At 40.9% G+C, this 20927-nt stretch overlaps 1 protein-coding gene across 5 annotated transcripts in view; it reads right to left on the reverse strand.

Annotated features, from left to right (window-relative positions):
- Positions 1 to 20927, reverse strand: part of LOC104611393 (calcium-transporting ATPase 5, plasma membrane-type) — a 77507-nt gene that overhangs the window by 9775 nt on the left and 46805 nt on the right. For all 5 annotated transcript variants that reach the window (XM_010278416.3, XM_010278415.3, XM_088892864.1 and 2 more), the window contains 6 exons: positions 16820 to 16879; positions 8810 to 8974; positions 8574 to 8690; positions 4638 to 4736; positions 3899 to 4036; positions 3710 to 3810 (listed from right to left, as the gene is read on the reverse strand). In XM_010278416.3, the coding sequence (XP_010276718.1) occupies positions 3710 to 3810; positions 3899 to 4036; positions 4638 to 4736; positions 8574 to 8690; positions 8810 to 8974; positions 16820 to 16879 (680 nt within the window). The remainder of the gene's footprint in view (positions 1 to 3709; positions 3811 to 3898; positions 4037 to 4637; positions 4737 to 8573; positions 8691 to 8809; positions 8975 to 16819; positions 16880 to 20927) is intronic.

The raw sequence follows: 20927 nt of genomic DNA on the forward strand, positions 1-20927 counted from the left end.
ACCTGATGGGCTAACCTTGCACCTGCCCACAGTCCCTGGGTTTTTTATAAGATGGCTTGGCCCAGGGACCACTTAATGTAAGTGTTGGGCCCATAGGGTCCATATGATGGGCTCAGGGGTTTACTGAGTCTTTCAGTGAATTCGGCTGGGCCTTGTATTAAAGACTGGGCCGAACCCATGTGGCTGGTGTGTAGATCAATGCTTGGGTCCCACGCCATACAAAGAAGCCCAACTGGGCAGCAGATTGGAAACTAGTTAAACACTGAACATCTAATGGGCCAAAAGCCCATTTCGAGCTGGGCTGATATGATCACCCATCTATGGGGCGAATCTGAGATTAATGTTAGTAAAAGGATTGGGCCTTTAACCTTATCCACTCCAGGAGACCAAATTCATATTAGATTTGAATCTGGTAACCTCCTGATAAGATCAGGAGTAAACTAACTTAATCTGCAGATAGGATAAAGATAATCCCCTATCCAAATACAGATTTGGATTGGGATAACTCCTAATTAGGAGATTTCTTAATCAAGAAGAAAAGAGGAGAAAAACAAGAGGAAATACATCAGAATTCGAATTAGGGTTTTGGTGAAAAGAAAAGAAATCTCCCTGCGAATTGAGATTAGCTCTCATTCATACTCCAGAGAGAAGAAAAGCAGTTCAGCCTTTTCGCCCTTGGAGATCTCCTCATGCCGCCGCCATCTACCTTTGCAAGATTCGATCTTTGCAGAAATAGGAAGTCAAGAAATCGGTTCTTGACATCAGTCTTGCAAGAAAGACTGAAAAAGACTCAGTGTTTAGTGCTTCCAAAGGGTTCTTGCGAAGGATCCAGTGTGTAGGACGCACCCTGTTGGTTCTGTTCCATCCACATCTGTGTCATCTTCAGCAGGAACGGATCTTGGTGCATTCTTTGGGCGTGAACACCAACTTTGGGAGATACTGCTTCTCCGGATCAGGTATATTCCTCCCATTTATCTTTTGGTTCAGATCTGGTTTGATTATGGTTCAAGTAGGATCCTTGAATATTGTATTCTAAATCTAGGGAATATGACTCCCAGTTGGGAGAAGGTTGGAAATTTTTGAAATTTGCCCCACTTCCGCAACCTTTATGGCGTCCATTAGATGGATCCTACCATTCTTTCAGTCGTCGCGGATACCATTGGTACCAGACGATCGCCTCTCCTTCCAGGTGTGCAGAGGCTAGTGGAACACGACCAGGGCCTTGTGTGTCGTGGTAATCGAAGTATCTTTCTGTTCACAGAAGCCAGGAAGTGGGATCTCCTCCTGTGAAGATGGGAAACTCGATTCTTGCAGTTCTTGATCCACTTCGATGACTGGTGTCACTGCATTCTTCCTGAATTTGCGTAGGTGGTGCCTGTGCCAATCTTTCCAGCAAGGATGCAAAGCTTTCTTTGATTTCTTTGGCATCGGCTGATATTCTTTGCATTTCTCCCTCCATGTAATCGACTTTGTTCTCCATTGCTGATGATCTTGTGCTTGGCATCTTGGCTCTGAATTGGCTCTGATACCAACTTGTTATGAACTGCCTAACTCAGGGACTCTTTCGAGGGAGCCTGCCTCCAGAATGAGAGAGAGAGAGAGAGAGGAGAGAGAGAAAGGAAGAGAGGTTGTATTCCCAATTCAATAATCCCATTCGATTATAGCCTGTTGTTATTTATACACTGTTGTTATACAGTTGTTACAGTTCTGTTGTACCAGCCTTTCCACTTGTCAGTCCACTTGTCTAGTTTGTTACAATCTTTGATCTAGTGGTTGGCTGTTAGTTATACACAGCTGTTATACAGCTGTTACAATTCTGTTGTACCAGCCTCTCCACTTCTCTTGTACACTTGTATTTCTTTAGTTTGTGTCCCAACAGGACGTATATCCTAGACCTTCTTACCGAGACTAGAAAACTTGGTGCTAAACCTGCCTCTACCACTATTGATGTGAACCATAAACTCTCAGCTAATGATGGAGAACTTTTAACTGACAGGGGAGTGTTTCAGAGATTACTAGGAAACTTCTTTATCTATGTATGACTCGTGCAGATAGTTCATATGTTGTGAGTGTCATCAGCCAGTTCATGCATGCTCCCAGAGACACATATGGCTGCTGCAGAAAGGGTGTTATGCTACCTTAAGGGAACCCCTAGAAATGGTATATTATTTGCTAAACATGGACACATGAAGGTAGAAGCAAATACAGATGTTGATTGGGCAAGAAATGTGGATAATAAGAGATCCACATCAGGATATTGTGCGATGGTAGATGGAAATATTGTTTCCTAGAGAAGCAAAAAGCAATCAGTGGTTACTAGATCTTCAGCTGAGGTAGAGTATAGAGCTATGGCCCATGGTGTTTCTGAGTTGTTATGGCTTAAATCTCTCCTAAATGAGATGGGTGTTTCATGTGATGAGCAACTGATGTTGTATTTTTATAACCAAGCTGCTATTAACATTGCTCACAACTCAATTCAGCATGATAGAACTAAGCAGATGGAGGTAGACAAACACTTTATATGGGAAAGAGTGGCTTTAGGAGTGGTGTGCATACATTTCATTGCATCAAAAGAGCAGCTACAAGATTTTCTAACTAAGGGAGTCCCAAAGGCAAAGCTTCAAATCATCTAAGGAAGCTAGGCATGATTGACATCTATGCTCAGCTTGAGGGGGAGTGTAGTGAGAATGGGCCGAATGGGCCTTAGTGTTCTTTATTTCTTTTAATTAGTAATTAAAAGCGTAGTTTTCAAGGCGCTAAGACAAGGCTAGGTGACAGAGGGGCGCCTAGGCCATGGATTTTTTTAAGTAAAAATCACATATCCTAGGGTAGTTCCTTAGGTTCCATAACCAACTTTCTTTAATAACTATCCATAATTTTCATAAGAAAATTATAAACTTCATGTTTAAGTCTAGAAAATCAACTTATTTGTGAGAAGAAAAAGAAGAAAGGAAAGAAAATTCAAAAAATATAGGGGCTGAACCCCTATTTTTGTTATAGGAAAAGAAGAAAAGAAAAGGTGGAAGAAGAAGAAGAAGATGTGGAAGAACTCATCAAAAAAAAAAGATGTGGAAGAAAAAATATGTTGATTAGACAAAATTTTAAGTTCTTCCCTTACTTGTTTTTCTTTAATAATGTCTATTTTATAATTATGATCTCAAAAAAATAACAATATAAAAGTATTTTATTACACAATATGAAAAACTGCTTGGTGAATGGGCGAGGCAAGCCTGCAAGGGTGCCTTGTTGCCTAGGCATCGCCTTGACAACTATGATTGAGTGATGTTTCTTAGTTATGGGCCTTATGGACCTTCTTTTATTTTCTTTAATTATTTCTTTAGTGTTGGCCGCTCCATTAAGGGGGCTAGATAGAGAGATTCAAATTCTTCTTTTCTCTCTTCCCTTCTTTTCTTCTTCCACAACCTATTGCTGAAACTTCTTTCTTCTTATTTCTCTTTCTCTCTTTTGTTCTTTTCTTGCATTATCTGAATTATTAAGTGTAATTTTCAACTGTTTCCAGTATACTGAAAACAGTATATACAGCACTGGTTTTCTTTGCATAAGATTATAGGGTGAAAAACAATTAAACAAAAATTCTAAGGTGGAAAACAACAGCACCGTAATTATGTCTAGATAAAATAGTAGAGAAATTCTTTATAGTATCACTAAAGCATATTATTTCTTCTTCCAACATATTCAGGAACCAAACCTTCGGCCCACTGGTTTTCTTTGCATAAGGTGATCCGTTGGTGGTTCAGTAGCCAAAGCAAGGGCTCCAAGAGTATCCATGATGAGGTTAACCCAAAGAAGCTGTAAAGAGATACAAAAGATAAGGGAAGAAAAGAAAGGAAAATAAAACCATCAACTGGTAGTGGTAGATGGCATTGTGATAACCAACCTGCACTGCATTTAAAGGCACACTTCCAGAGGAAACTGCAGCTACAACATTAATGATAAGAGCTGCAACATTAACTGTGAGTTGGAACTGTATAAACTTTTGAATATTTGCATAGACAGATCTTCCCCAGCGGACAACCTTGATGCAGCAAGAAGAATGTCAATTATCAATATAATGAAAATATGACCCCAAAAAAGCTACATAAAACTCATTTTATATCCCACATCCCGGTCAATAAACCATGGCTGTAGACCCATTTCAAGGAAGCACTATTCCAAAACCCCTTTTTATTGTCAACATTTGATGTATTTGCTCAAAGGGTCATTATTTGTCAAAATATTGAAATCAGGATTAAAAGTTTGAGAGTGTAGATTCCAGTCTGAGAGAGACCATTTTGTGCAAAATGTACCAAAAGGAAGGTCAATATCAAGTCTACCCTACCCAAGACCCCAAATAGCCAGGACCATCATTGGCTAATGGTCCTTAACCCTTTTCGTTACTTGCAGCATGAATAATACAAAGCAGGTTCAACTGATCAGATAAGGATTATTCTTTTTTAAATTTTTATGTATAATTGTATTTTTAAAGAAGTCTTTCATTTTACATAACTTCAGTGGGGATCCTAAGGTCTGATTTGTAACAGCTATAAATAGCTCAATGAACCAGTATCATGATAGAAAAGCTCTCTTCTGCAACTTCTGTTGGGTGTAATTGGAAAGTCAAAAATCTTTACACTAACCTTTACAACAGAAGCAAAATTGTCATCCAAGATAATGATGTCCGAGTTCTCTTTTGCAACTTCTGTTCCTTGAATGCCCATTGCAAGACCTATATCTGCCTAAAATCCAAAAATTCAATATGACATATTTGATTAGATACATACCATACACATCATAATAAAAGCAAAAACCAGCATTTATACTGAAGATGTAATATTAGGTACTACTTAAAAGAGGTGTGCAAACATTAGAAAGAAAACTCTAATTGAATGACTAAGCTATCCAATAGAGATTTTCAGTCGTTCTTTTCCCTAAAAACCATGCAAAAGAATAAAATTTATAAGATTATCAGGATTATCTAATCTCACCCCTCATAGTAAAGGCGTGATCTCCAGAAAAGGATTGCTCAATCAATTTACCAAACCCCTCAATGCACCTTGTGCTGGCAAGATAATATATCACAGAAAATAGAATGCCTGAAGAACATGGATTGCCTATGCTACTCCCATCAAAATTTTAATTTAGTGAAACCCTGGGGTGGAGGGGACCAAACAGGACTAGTAACAGTCTCAATTCGATTTGAACCAATCACTGCCTTCCAATTTCTCATAATATCATCCGCTCTAAAATCAGCAAACAACTCCACTGGTTTAACCAACTGCACTACCCTTACAATGATAATCTCAATAATACCCTCTCTACTTCTTTCCTTATCAAAGAATACGCAACCCTTGAGTTCCTTTCCTCCCAATTGGTCCAACTCAAGGCAGCTCTTACACACCTCCAAAACAGTCTTCTCCTCCACTTTGACCAACTAAAAAATGTAAAGGCAAAGTGGGGGATTCCACCTACATCCAAATAAGGATAAAAACCATTCACAAATGGAAGTAATAAAGAAGCAGGAGATTAATAAGTGATAGCATGACTCCCCATTGGATTTACAAGGGCACACCAACGAGGGGATAAGCACCAATTAGGCCTTTTCTTTAGAGCAAATTACAAATATAAATTCTTTTCAGGGAAAACTTGCCCCAAATTATCAGAGGGATGAATTAAGAACATGAAAAAGGGAGCACGAGAAGGTTCCACTGGGGGTATGAATCCAGATTCGACTATCAAGTTTGCTAGGATCTAGGAAGACCCCATCAAGAATGTAGAGGAAATCTAATACACCTTTTAGTTACAAGTCCCTTAATTTCCTTCTTAATCCCAAAACCCAATCAAAGCCAGTGTTTGAACTAAAAGAAACAAGAACAGTGGAAATAGGTTTATCTTTCTACCATGAAAGGGAAAACAGAGAAAGAAATTGATCTTTCAAAGCATAGTTTTCAAGGCGTCTAGGCGATTCTGGCCAACACTAGAGCACCTAGTCACCTAGTCACCTAGGCAATAAAAATTTTATAATATAAAAAACTAGCTTTTGGATAGTTCCTAATTTTATATACCATTCAGCATGTATGTTAATTGAAAAATAGCAATTCTCTTTATTAAGTTTCCTCTAAAAAATGATCACACTAAATTTCGTCTAAAAATGTGGCAAACGATCACATCTAAAAGATAAAAATCTTTTACATAAATTAATTTCATAATTTCAAAAATTATACTACTATAATAAGTATATAGCATAGAGAAATTTCATATCAATTAGCAGCTAAAGAAGGTTAACTTTATATGATAAATAATCAAGATGGAAAATAAAATAGAAAGAACAAGGATGGAGTTTCTGTTTTATTTAATAGAGAGAGAGAGAATAGAAGAAAACAGAATCTCTTTACAATTCTATTATTTCTTTCCTCTTTCTTTCTTTTTCGTTTCTTTCTTTTTCTCTCATCAAAACCCTTTGATCTTTTAAATTCCAATAGTAAAACATTAAAACAAAATATAATTGATATATATATAGCATATAATAAAATGTATTAACACATACATTACTTAGATACAGCAATGTATTAACACATACATTACTTAGATATAGCATATAATAAAATGTATTAACACCTAGGCAGGCGGCTAGTCGCCTAGAAGGCACCTAATTGCTAAAAGTCAAGGTATTTGGGTGAGGCGCCCAGCCAAGGGCACCTAGGCACCTAAGTAACACCTTGACAACTATGCTTCAAAGCAGAATCCCCACCCAAACGGGAATAGCAGCAATATCTAGGGGCTCTGATGTTTTATTCTATACGTTTGGTTGGGTATTACTACCCCTTCCATTAAGGATTTGTTCAACGAGCCCTCCCACCTCTTAATACTTTTTTATTAGTCCCAGGGTTCTATCACTTAGCCCCTCCTGGAGTTCCTATGAGACAGACAACCTTGAAGGTTCTTGACTACCTCCTTATGGACACCATTGTAAAGAGGACTCTTTGAAGTCTTCTTTCACTAGAGGCCACATTAGGATGACGATAGATGTAAATTAGCATCCCCAATAGGCACACATGTTCTCACATACAAAGGACACATGACCCACTCTTTCCTAGCCGACCACCCTCCTAGCCAGGCAAAGCCACTGGTCTTCTTCTCTAACCATCCGATTTAGACTAAATTCGCCCCTCTTGCATCTTCATTTCCTGTTGTCCCCACTTTTCATGTGACATGACTACAATTAAAGCAACCTCCAGAAATGTTCTATGACACACCCCTTCATCTCTATTTTCAAATAATTTTCAATTAATTACCTATCCTAAACCTCCAAGATTCCATCGTCTTCTACCTTAAACTAGAGACCATTTGCGAGCAAGTTGAAAACCCGAGGGACATCTTCAGGTTTAATTCTGACATTTCAAAGTCTCACAACATGGAGATCATGAGTATTACATGCAATAAGAACTTCCTGCAAGGTCCCCCCAAGAAATCTTGCAGCCTTTCTGCAAATTGTTTCCACCCTGATCTCTCCCTGTCCTCCGGAATTCATATCATCTGCTTTCTCTTTACACCAAACGATTCTATTATAAACCACCCTTTCACATTTGTCCTCATCTCAACTTCAAATTTCTTTCTAAACAAACCCACTCAGCTGTTTATGGATGGAACGGAACACCCCATCCAAGAAACATTTCAACCATCCAATCGCTTCCACTACAATGAAGATGGTGGTTCTTTTCTCTTCTCTGACTTTCACTGAAACACTTGCCATCATTTTTTCCTTCGAATCTGAATTTTTTGGCTTCAATTTCCAACTCCCCCCTCCACCTTGCCACTGATGAGAATCCCTCTTCATCTAGAGGTGTAAAACGGGTCGTGCCCCCCCCCCCAGGGATAAGTTGGGGGTTGGCCCGACACAGCCCACGGCCCAGGCCCGGGCCATGCTGCGGGCCAGGCTGGCCCGCCTTGGGCCAGATAAGGCCATGCATCGGGCCAAAGCTATTTATTTAAAAATATTGACAAAAAAACTTAAAATTTTAATTTTATATGAATTTTGATGTATAAAATTGCTTATATATACAATAATTAAATAAATTAGTATAATAAAATTAAAAAAACATTTATTTTATTAATATATTATAAACTATATATTATTACATAATTATAATTTATATAATATTATATAAATATATAAATAATATATATGGGTCGTGTCGGGCCGTGCTGCGGGCCGGGCCATGCCGGTACGCAGGCGGCACGGCCCGCTCAGTCTTGCCATGCCGGCCCGGCCCGTGGACCTAAAACTCCAGGCCCAGCACGACCCGCACAATCATGTCAGGTCTAGCACGGCCCACGGACTGTCCTACCGATCCAAATTCGTGTCGGGCCGTTTTACACCTCTATCTTTATCCATTCTGCGCTGTGAAAAAGACTCAATTCATTCAATAAAAGTGTTTTGTTACCAATCTATAGTATATAGAGCTATTCTAAGTTGCACCTACAACTACTTCTCTTCTACCTTATCACGTTCACGATTATATCTGGATACAATCTCTTACTTCCAAAAAAACAGAAGTTCAAGAAAAAAATCAAACCTCATGCAATGCAGGAGCATCATTAGTTCCATCTCCAGTCACAGCAACAACATGCCCCCTCTTCCGCAATGCTTGCACTAATAAAAGCTTGTCATTTGGAGAAGACCTTCCCATTACCTGCACATCCAAGTCAAACTAATGTCTCATGCCTATAATGGGCAACGTAAACAGATGACTATGCTATCAACCAAGAAAAGACCAAAAAGGCCTAAATCTTATAATTTTCAAGATTGTACCGATATTTTCTCAGCTACTTCCTCTCTTTCTTTGTCAGACATGGCACGGAATACACTTCCTTCAATGAGATTTGGTTCAAAGGCATCAGCATCAGAACCAAGAATCCCACATTCCAAAGCAATTGCCTTTGCTGTTTTGATATTGTCACCAGTAACCATACGAACCTGTTTGTCATAAAAGATGCCTTTCAAGTTGACATTCAAAAAAGGCACAATCCACAGAACTAAAGTTACAGAAGACTGACAAAGATGTTGCATAATTATTCCATCACTAGCATAAATATTTCTCCAATATAAAATATAAGACATACGCCCCAAAAAATAGAAATTATCAATATAATATGGTTTCATATATGGCAAATTAATTTGTAACGAAGGTAAACACATCATACAAAGTACTGATTGGAGTAGCAACATATGGTTTGACCATAATCAACCAACATACCCAGTTAAATACCAATCCTTTTCTCAGCATCTACCTTTCTTTAGGGAGGAAACCATCAAGACAAAAGTAAAAAAATAGAAACCACATACAGAAAATAAGCTGAAGACCTTGGGTCATAGGGAGAAAGTCTAGATTACAATAAATACCACATCACAAACTAAATTCAAATCTAGTCACCTGATTAGTGTTCATAAACCTATTAGTAATTCAAATATCCCAAGTGATGTTTAGTTCAACAATTATATCGATATTTGCTAAATTAATACTAGCATAACATTTTTGGAAAAAATAGTTAATTATTGAAGTTGTAATTTTGAGATGATTTTGTCATTATAAAAGGAACCTTTCTCATTAGAGAAATAGATTGACTAGTATTGATACACCCAACGAGATAGTATGAAATCTACAACATTATTCACAACAAGATAGTATGAAATCTACAAGAAGATTCCGACGATAATGACGATGTTGATTGTGATCAGAGCTTCAGTCAACTTCAAATCACTTTGCTGAATTCCTTTGTATCGTAAAAATTTATTCTTTCTTCAGCCACTATTCTTGTTCATCTTTCATTCATAGTTGTCAATGTGACAGCTAGGGGACAAGGTGCCCCATGGAAGCTCGCCTTGTCTAATCCTTTGTTTTTTTTTTTATCAATACAGCCCTCCAGAGAAACATAAAAACTTACAATACAGCCAAATACATTTGATTACTTCCCACCCCCTGTTTTGCTAAAGCATGTGCAAATGCAATTGCTGTTCTTTTCACCCACTGAAACTGGATATCCGGCGCCCTAGTTAGCCGTTTAATTTACTTCCTTTCATTAGCAAATTTCCAAAGTCCACTTTCCTTCTGTAACCAGCTTAACAACAGCTTTGAGCCGCCTTCAACAACTAACTTCTGTATATTCAGTTCCTTAATCAACTCTGTTCGCCTAATAACCAAGCAGTTTTGTACAGTTTGTTATAAAATACATTTATATTCTTAATTATTTGAGTTTATAATTATAAAATAAACATTATTAAAATACATTCATTTTGTGTGTTTATATACTAATTTCTTTTTATTATTTTCTTATTTGTTAGGGTAAAATCAACACAAATAATGCTAAAGCTGATGCTTTTTTGTTGACAGACATGGTGCTCAGTATTTTTTGATCTTCTTATAAATTTTTTGATCAAACAATTCAAGATCTTCTAGTGCCTCCATCCCCTTATTTCCCATCTCAATCACATGCATCACTCCAGCTTGCACTTTCAGCTAGTGTAACTAGGTAACCAAATGTGTAATAAGTCCCTGCTCCAGTTCATTCACTCCACTCACTCACCTCTGCTTTGATAAGATCCCCACTATCACTAGTGTTATGCATCTGCATTCTTCTTAATACAAGATATCATTCATAACTAAAGAAACAAAAAAAGAAAAGAGATCATCCTTCCTCCTCATCCCCCTCCTCCTAAGGAGGCTTATGCCTCCTTGTACTCGGGAGGCTTACACCTCTTACGTTGTGACCTACACCTCATGCTTCTATTGAGTAAAATGCCTTGCATCACGCCTCTATGTTTTAAAACATTGGATATTGATGCACTGGAGATGTTGAGGATAGAAGATTGTTATGGATGCATTAATGGGAACGCGTTACCGCCACCGCCGGCAGCAGCAATGAGGAGGGGCCCACACAACAGCTCATCAGGGGGCCCACACTTATCTTTCCATGACAGCTCTTCTTGCCAACTCACCACCAGCTTACCTTATCCCTTATCCCATCTATCCTTATCTTATCTTATGTACTTAGTAAGAGTTTTGTTTACCACTAGAAGTAGGAGTTTGTTTACCATTAGAAGTAGGAGTTTGAGTTTGATTTAGAGAGGGATTATCCTAGCCTAGCCGAATACAATAAGGAACCCCCTCTTGCAATCTCCTATTTAAGGAGCTGTGATATGGAATAAAGCATTCAGTTTCCAATTAAGAGAAGAGTGAGGAGAGTTCGGATGGTCTCTTGGACAAATCACCCATTGGGTTTTCCACAATAGGGTCTGCACGCAAGGGAAGGCGCAAGGGGAAGCAAGAGGTTTTCCCCGTGGACCAACCCGTGACGCGATCCTACGCGCGGGCCCATAACATTCTAGTATCAGAGCCTACCGTCATGGGGGAATAGGAGCCGCTGTCTTCCAGGGTCCACAAACTGGAGCATAGGCTCACAGAAACCAGCATGGAGGTTCGTGAAGTCAAGGATGATGTTTGGGAGCTGCGACGCCTACTGGAAACATTCCTCTCCAACAAAGAAAGAAGTTATGAGGGAACCGCCACCACAAACAGTTGCCATCCGGACTGGGCAAAGACGTCCAGCGAACAGCAGATCGCTGCCCCAACAGCCGCAGTTATTGCCAAGTATAGCCGGCTGGAATTCCCGTCTTACAACGGCACTGGAGACCCGTTAGGATGGTTGTATCACTACGAACACTTCTTCCGTAATCAGCGCACTGATGACAATGATAAGGTCAGTTTGGCCGCCTTCCACCTATCAGAAGAGGCACAGCTCTGGTTCTACCGACTGGAGCAAGAAGAACCCGAGCTCAGTTGGGGGTAGTTTAAATCATATTGTCTCCTCAGGTTTGGACCCTCGTTGACAAGCAACCCGCTGGGCGAGTTAATCAACCTCAAGCAAACTAGAACCGTGGCAAAATACCAACGCCAGTTCCAAACCCTTCTCGCCAGAGCAACCTCGGTTCGCGCAGATCAGCAAGTAGATATGTTTACAGTAGGGTTAGTAGAACCCCTAAGAGTGGACGTAGAGATGCAACATCCTCCTAACCTGGTCACAGCAATGAACCTCGCGCGTGCCTTCGAGCGGAAAATGCAGCTCGCCCACGGAAACCTTAGTATAGGACGGCCGGCAACGACCAGGGCACCTTCGAAGACAGTAGGAGTGTCTCCTTCTTCAACCGCCAGCAGGGAACAAAGGCCTCCTACCGGTAACCCATCCAGATCGGCATCAAGTGTAGGACGTAGTAGGACAGCACCCCCCATCAGACGGTTGTCCCGAGCCGAGATGGCAGAATGGTGCGCAAGAGGGCAGTGCTTCGACTGCGATGATCTATACTCCTCTAGGCACAGGTGCAAGAAGTTGTTCTGTCTTCTAGTAGATGAACCCGAAGAGGACGAGGATGAACCTGCAGCATCAGAACCAGAGATCTCCCTCCACGCCATCACGGGAATCAAAACTTCCCAAACCATGCAACTAAGGGCGCTGGTAGCAGGGCAACCAGTTCATATTCTCGTAGACTCCGGAAGCACCCACAACTTCGTCAGTGAACAGGCTGCCCGTCGGTTAGAGTTACCGATGGAAATCAGACCGCAGTTACAGGTAGTCGTGGCCAACAGGGAAAGAGTTCACTGCCCCGGTATCTACAAAGACACTGAAATTCAAGTCGGATCAGAATCCTTCCGTGCTGATTTATTCATACTCTCCTTGGATGAATTTGGCATCGTCCTAGGAGTCAAATGGTTGATCACTCTAGGGCCCATCCTATGGGATTTCAGCGGCTTGACAATGACTTTCCACCTGGATGAGAAACTGGTTACATGGCAGGGAACCAGAATAAGAACAAAAACGCAGCTGCACACACTTCAAGGTGAGAACTCACGCGCAACAGATATGGAGAGGCTCCTCACGGATTTCTCTACAGTATTCAAAGAAACCAAGGGGCTCCCACCTTCCAGAGCCTGCAATCATCGGATCCCTCTAATAGCCGGAATGGATCCTGTCGTCGTTCGACCCTACCGTTACCCACATCAAAAGAAGGATGAAATAGAAAGGCAATGCGCGGACATGTTACAGGAGGGGATCATCCGTCCCAACCGCTCCCCCTTCTCCTCTCCGGTTCTGTTGGTACCCAAGCAAGATGGGACTTGGAGATTTTGTGTAGACTACAGAGAACTTAACAGCCGGACGGTTAAATTTTCTATCCCCATCGTAGATGAGCTATTGGACGAGCTCCATGGCGCACAAGACTTCTCAAAATTAGACCTCCGGTCGGGTTACTTCCAGGTCCGAATGACTCCCGAAGATGTAGAGAAAACAGCCTTCAGAACACATCATGGCCATTTCGAATTCCTAGTTATGCCATTCGGTCTCAGCAACGCTCCTTCCACGTTCCAGGCCCTGATGAACGAGGTATTTCACTCCCACCTCCGGAGATTCGTCTTGGTGTTCTTTGACGACATCCTAGTCTATAGCAAATCGTGAGTAGAACACGTGCAGCATCTACGGATCGTTCTTGAACTCCTGCAACAACACCAACTCTTACTTAAGCGATCCAAATGCTCCTTTGGGGAACGCCGGGTCCTTTACTTAGGACATGTGATCAGCGTGCAAGGGGTCACTGTGCATGGCTCCAAGATTTAGGCGATCAAGGAATGGCCCAGACTGCAATCCTCCAAGGCTCTCCGCGGGTTCCTAGGGCTAACAGGCTACTACCAAAAGTTCGTACAAAATTATGGACTTTTGGCGGCTCCACTAACCAATTTGCTCAAGAAAAATGCCTTCCTCTGGGACAGTACAGCTGATGCAACCTTTGTAAGTTTAAGAGAAGCCCTCTCCTCCACGCCGGTTCTACAGTTGCCAAACTTTGATCTCGAATCTACTGTGGAATGCGATGCATCCGGCACCGGCACCGGCATCGGCACCATACTACAGCAGCAAGACCATCCGGTTGCCTTCTTCATCCGCAAATTGGCCGACCGCCACCTTAAGTTACCCGCTTACGAATGTGAACTGATTGGACAGGAAAAAGCAGTGCAACACTGGAGGCCGTACTTGTGGGGAGGATCCTTCGTCGTCAAGACGAACCACTACAGCCTCAAATATTTGTTGGAACAACGGCTTACCACCTCGCCGCAACAGCATTGGGTCAGCAAACTTCTTGGGTTCGATTTCCGGGTGGACTACAAGGCGGGAACCTTGAACCATGCCGCAGATGCCTTGTCTCGCCGAGAAGAAGACAATATGCTGCTCCATGCGATCTCACAGCCCCGAGCCATCCCGCTAGAAGACATTCAAAACAAACTGCCACAATCACTGGAGTGGAACGATCTGGTCAAGAAAATACAAGCCAGAACGACCAACCCAAACTGGTCCGTGCACGACGGGTTGGCACTATACAAAGGACGGATTTATCTCCCAACCGACTGTCCCTTAATCCCCTCCGTCATCTCCAGTATACACAACTCCACGCATGAAGGTGTCCAAAAAACATTGCACCGCATCCACACTGACTTCCACTGGTAGGGTATGAAGGCTTTGGTGCGGGACTTCATTCAGAACTGCTCTATGTGCCAACAGCAAAAGTGGGAAAACTTGCACCCAGCAGGCCTTCTCCAACCGATTGCACTCCCAACTCCAATCTGGGCAAATATTTCCACGGACTTCATTGAGGGCCTACCCAAAGTTGGAGGGAAAGTCGGTCTTATTTGTGGTGGTGGACTGTTTTTCCAAATATGTGCATTTCCTCCCCTTATCCCACCATTACAGCGCGGTTTCAGTTGCCCACGCCTTCTTCACCCACATCTTCCGATTACATGAGCTACCCGAATCCATCGTAAGTGACAGAGACCCGATCTTTACTTGCACCTTCTAGAAGGAGCTATTTCGTCTGCAGGGAACAACCCTGGCCTTCTCCTCCGCCTACCATCCGCAAACTGACCGCCAAACGGAGGTGGTCAACCAAACAATAGAGATGTACCTCCGTTGTTTTGTGGGAGACCAGCCCCGGCATTGGGTGGAGTACCATCCGTGGGCCGAATACTGTTACAACACGTCCTACCACTCCTCTCTTGGCATGACTCCCTTCCGGGTTATTTATGGTCGGGACCCTCCCCGTCTATTATCTTACGAACCCGGTTCAACACGGTTAGAAGAAGTGAATCGCAGCCTACAAGATTGTGATGCCCTCCTGGCCGAAGTCTCCTTGCGCTTACAGCAGGCTCAGACACGCATGAAGAACGCCTATGATCAGTGCAACCGAGAAGTCACCTTCGAGCCGGGACAGTTTGTTTGGCTGAAGCTCCAACATTATTGACAGCTCTCCCTCAGACGCAAAGCCTCCCCTAAGCTGGCTCCCAAATTCTACAGGCCCTTCAGGGTTTTGCGACAGATCGGGAAGGTTGCATATCAGCTCGAGCTACCGGAACACAACAGACTCCATGATACCTTCCACGTGTCCCTACTCAAGTCTTTTACAGGGACTCCTCATGATCAAGTACCTTCCCTACCCCCCTTGAAGGACGGCAGACCCATTCTCCGACCTCGGGCTCTTGTCCAGTCCCGAATCAGTCGGGGTACCTTAGAGGTGCTTGTGGAGTGGGACGGACTACCATCAGCGGAGGCCACCTGGATCCCCTGGTCTGATCTTCACAACGCCTATCTGGATCTCGAGCTTGAGGAAAAGCTCGTTGCCTAGGAGGGATGTGATGTTATGGATGCATTCGTGGGAAAGACTTACCGCCGCCGCCGGTAGCAGCAGCAATGAGGAGGGGCCCACACGATAGCTCATCAGGGGGCCCACACTTATCTTGCCACGACAACTCTTCTTGCGAACTCGCCACCAGCTTACCTTATCCCTTATCCCATCTATCCTTATCTTATCTTATGTTCTTAGTAAGAGTTTTGTTTACCACTAGAAGTAGGAGTTTGTTTACCATTAGAAGTAGGAGTTTGAGTTTGATTTAGAGAGGGATTATCCTAGCCTAGTCGAATACAATAAGGAACCCCCTCTTGTAATCTCCTATTTAAGGAGTTGTGAATTGAAATAAAGCATTCAATCTCCAGTTAAGAGAAGAGTGAGGAGAGTTCGGGTGGTCTCTTGGACAAATCACCCATTCGGTTTTCCACAATAGGGTCTGCACGCAAGGTAAGGCGCAAGGGGAAGCAAGAGGTTCTCCCCGTGGACCGACCCATGACGAGATCCTACGCGCGGGCCCATAACAAAGATCTACCTCAAGCAATAGTAATTAGGTAATCCTTGTGACATCAAGTAAAAATCAATAGTTTTGTGCTCAAAATAGAGCATAGGCAAAATATTGGACAAACCCTCATACTCATAGGGTCTTTAAGTTGTTAATTTTGAAGAATTTACTTAATAGTGTTGGAGGTGGTCATTCCCAATCCTACAAAGTTAAATTGTCATGATAAAAATCATAAGGATATAAATATTGCTTTCGAATCAGTACATCATGATCAAAGAAACACATTGAAGTTAAAAGACATTTTATCAAAAATTGTGGCTTCTAAGGAACTATACTTACCATATATAAAGACAAACAACTAGCCGATTTAAGGAGTCGTCCAAGGTAAGTTGGACGACATCCTAAGAAAATTAAACTTAATGGTTATATATGCTCTAGTCTGCTTTTCTTGCTTTATTATTCATATAACAAAATACAGTATATGCATCACACCAGTACCCAGAAATTTCCACCATGTGGAATATATCAAAAAATAAAACAAGAAGCTAATTAGAGGAATAGCAGAACATATAGATTTAAATGGAGAAGTATAATTTGACCTTAACACCAGCATTAATGCATAATTGTACTGAATCTCTGACACCTGGTCGACATGGATCCTACACAAGAATATAATTATAGACCATGAGAATCAGCAAAAGAAATTTGGAAGCCAAACCAAAGATCAAAAAACAGACAAGTTGCATGTAATATTTGAAGTAATTTTTTTCTTATCTAATTTCCTTGGGTTTCTCGTATCAAGGCTAAAGATCTTATCCAAGTGAGTTAAGGCTGCATATGGTATCCATTTGTCCAAACTCAAATTCACTCCACTTAAAGTGATCTGAATTTGATGCAATTATGTATGTATGTATATGTATATATACATATGTAAATCAATAGGCATCTATCAGTAAAGTAGGTTTGAATGTTCATGTCCGCTAAAGAGTCATAGGTTCTTTTATATATATTGGCTTTTCATGTCATAGGTTCTACTCTCATAATGTTTTCTCACGCTTATATCTATGTAAACTATTATGCATCTATTAGTTAAGTTAGTTTGAATGGTTTATGTCCACCAACGAGTAAAATGTTCCTTTATTGATCAAAAAAAAAACGAGTAAAATGTTCCTTTATATATGTTGGCTTTTCAAGTCATATATTATAGTCTGAGGAAAGTTATTATCACATCGTTTCTTTCATAATAATACCATATGAAAACAATTTTTTAGATTGATTTGTTATCACTATATAATATTCAGATAATTTTCACTTTCAATTCTTCATGCTTTTCAATAGCTGAATCCGATCTGAGTATAATCAAAATTCAATGGATGTGATTCCATTGGATTTCAAATATAAACAAATGTCAGACAACACTAGAAATTGAGCTTACTTGAAGGATTTGAAAGTGAGGTTATTCATGGTCCTTTGCTATGGTTTCTTGCGTCTTCAATATCTTACTCTGTGTTTACCTCTTGAAACTCATGCCATTGTATAGGCTCCAATTTTTCATTTCATTTAATATGATTCTCTTTTCCTCTGATCATACACGTTGTAGTTAACATCCACCTTTCACAAGAAACAAAATAATATAAAAATAGTATAAGGTAAGGATACTTCATATTGTCTGTTATGGGGAATAAAAGAAGTGAAAGCCATTGGCAAGGCTCTAACAACTTTCCATGGTGCCTAGGTCATACCATTCAAAACCAAGGTTCAACATATCAGTATCCTGTATTGTAGCAGTAAGCTTGGATACGGATATGTTTCACAATACGCTTTGGATACACATGGAGATATGGTGGAAAGAAATGAATACACATTTATACATTGGGAAAACTTTTACAAGTCCCTAAAATACTCAAATAATAATAAATTTAAAGATCAAATAAATAAAAATAAGTTGAAAACACATAAGAAATGCAAACTTTTGTAGCTTATATGGATGTTGGGGAGAACTTACATTCCATGGAGAGGGAATCAAAGAACCAATGAGACTGAGTTAGAACACCGTGTAGGGGTCATGGCTATCATGTAGTGTGCTGTTTAGAGCATAGACTGGACTTGCTAGATTGATTTTTGTTAGGAAGATAAATAAGGGTAGATCCAGAGGAGTTTCTTTCCCTATGAGCATCACAGAAGTGGGGCCTGGGACATCCAGTTGAGGTCAGGATGTTGGAATGGCAAATTGTTTCTGTTCTGTCAAAGAACAAAGAAAGACACTGGTAATGTTCTTAGACGGGAACTGTCCAGAACAGATTACCAGAATTCCACTTGGGTTGTTGGTCATCCTTAGTAGGTTGTATCAGAAAAGACATGTATTCAATAATAATTTGGATAAATTCCACAGGTTTGTCAATCCAAGAACAAGACGGATAGGAGATACAATTGGAAGATTTGCCACTATTGACAAGAAGAATACACTGTGGAGACTTTGATATGTCCTCTATCCGTTTGGATGCTGACTTGAGGTTGGTGGGAGAAAAATACCAGATTAGAAATATTCAATGAAGAAGATATCACCAGAGAAGATGAGATCCAAGAGAAGGAGAGTAACAAAGACTGGATGTGATCAGGAGGACGATAACGAGGCATTTAAGGACAGAAAAATTGGAAAATCACTGTTGGGTGGGAATATACAGTCAGAAAAAGGGTAAAAAAGGATGTTCTATAAGAAGAATAGTAAATAAGGTTGTCAATGGGTAACATGTATGTCCTTCGGAAGGAAGAAGAAGAGTTAGATGTCCCCAACAACAAACATGTAAGAGATGTTTCTTAAATAATTGTTGCAACATGTGATGTACTAGCGTAGGTGTATTTTTGGTTTTTCCTCTTTTATTTGTTATAAGCTGACACCCTAAGTATAAATGTAAAACTTAGGCGCCGCCAGCCTTACAATATACAGAACAGAATTACTTCTTCTCTCTTCCTTCTTCTATTCTCTCTTTTATCTTTGCTGAACTACATGGTATCAGAGCTCTGATCTGGGCGCAACCTTCTTAGTTTGTGTTCTCCATCTGAAACTGGATTATTTGATTGGAAGAAGAAGAAGAGAAGACTCCATTGGACTGACCTAGCCCTTCAGTCTCCGTTTTTTCTATTCTCTTTTCTCTCTTGGTTGTTGTACCAAGAAGAGGTCTGTGGTGGCAGCCGAATGCAGTAAGCAGTTTTTCTAGGGTTTTCTCCGGGTTTTTTTATGAACTGTAGGTCGTGGAATTACTATTGTGCCCCAGGTATGTACTGTTACATTCATATTTAAGCATATGACTACCGTGAATGTCACAGTTTGAGGTTGTAGGGGCTGACTACTCCTCTTATAAGCTGAAGTGTTTCGAAAAGGATTTATAGACCTACAGTCCAGCTGAACCTCTTTTTTTTGGAGTCCTCTTAAACTACAGTGCTATAGCTTGGTTAGTGTGTTACTCTCTGGCTGGTTTGCCTTCCCAACAGTGCTGTAGAAGTACAGAACGTTTGTCTCAATCCTTTTTTCTTTAAAAATCAGCAGTAAAATATTGGGAAAAATGGCTATTGAGGATTCAGCAACCTCTGGTATTACTTCCCATCAAGGAAACCTTAATGGGGGAATGGACAGCATGAATTTCTCTATGCCTATTACCCCCTTTAATGGCCTAAATTATCCGGAATGGTCCAAAGGCATCAAACTTTATATCACAGCTAGGGGAAAGGCCGGTTACATAAGTGGAAAAATTAAAGAACCAAAGTCTGGTACAGCTGAGCATGATCAATGGGATCAAGAAAACAGCATTGTTATGTCATGGCTATTAGGTTCCAGGATGCCTCATGTAAACAAAAATTTCATATGGACTGACACAACTTGTGAAATTTGGGAACAAGCCAAGGCAACCTATTCTAAACATAGGCATTTTGCCAAGATTTATCATCTTCAAGAAGAATCATCTACTTGTAAGCAAGGAGACTGCAACCTATCTACATACTATTCAGCCCTTACCTCTGTAATGGAAGGAGCTGGACTATTATCAGACTATTGAGTGGAAGAATGATGAGGATGCAAAAGCATACAAAAAGTTCCTTCTATTCCAACAGCGAGTGTTTGCTTCCTTGTTGGGGCTAAATCTTGTTTATGAACCTCTTCGGGTACAGATTTTAGGAAGTAGGGAACTTCCTTCTATTCAGGAGGGGGTAACATTGGAATGAATGTTTCTGAGAGGAAAAAGAATCTAATGAAAGTTTTCGAGGGGGAGCAACCTGTTGCTCTGGCTGCAAGAGGGGGTAACATTGGAATGAAAAAGGGAGAATCAAGGAAAAATGAGGACAAGGATAAACTATGGTGCACTCACTGCCAAAAGCCTAGACATACTCGGGAGACTTGATGAGAGTTAGTGGGGAAGCCCAAGTGGAATTTAGTCCTACAAATCTAGTTGCACAAGATTACCAATCAAATAATCTGACTACTGGAATTTCCCAAGAGCATCCTAGTGGTTCTGTTCCCAACGAAGACATCACTAACTCCTTCAGAGATCATTTGGAACTGTATGGTAGGACTCTTGGACAAATGGATAGGTCAGCTCCTACCCCTTCTACTTCATTTGCTTCTACATCAGGTAAAAGTGTTGCATTTCATCTGTGCACCTCTACTCCTGAGTCACCTTGGATCATTGACTCAGGGGCATCAAACCATATAAC

Source organism: Nelumbo nucifera, chromosome 8, assembly GCF_055504915.1.
Source record: "Nelumbo nucifera cultivar China Antique chromosome 8, China Antique-T2T, whole genome shotgun sequence".
NCBI lineage: Eukaryota > Viridiplantae > Streptophyta > Magnoliopsida > Proteales > Nelumbonaceae > Nelumbo > Nelumbo nucifera.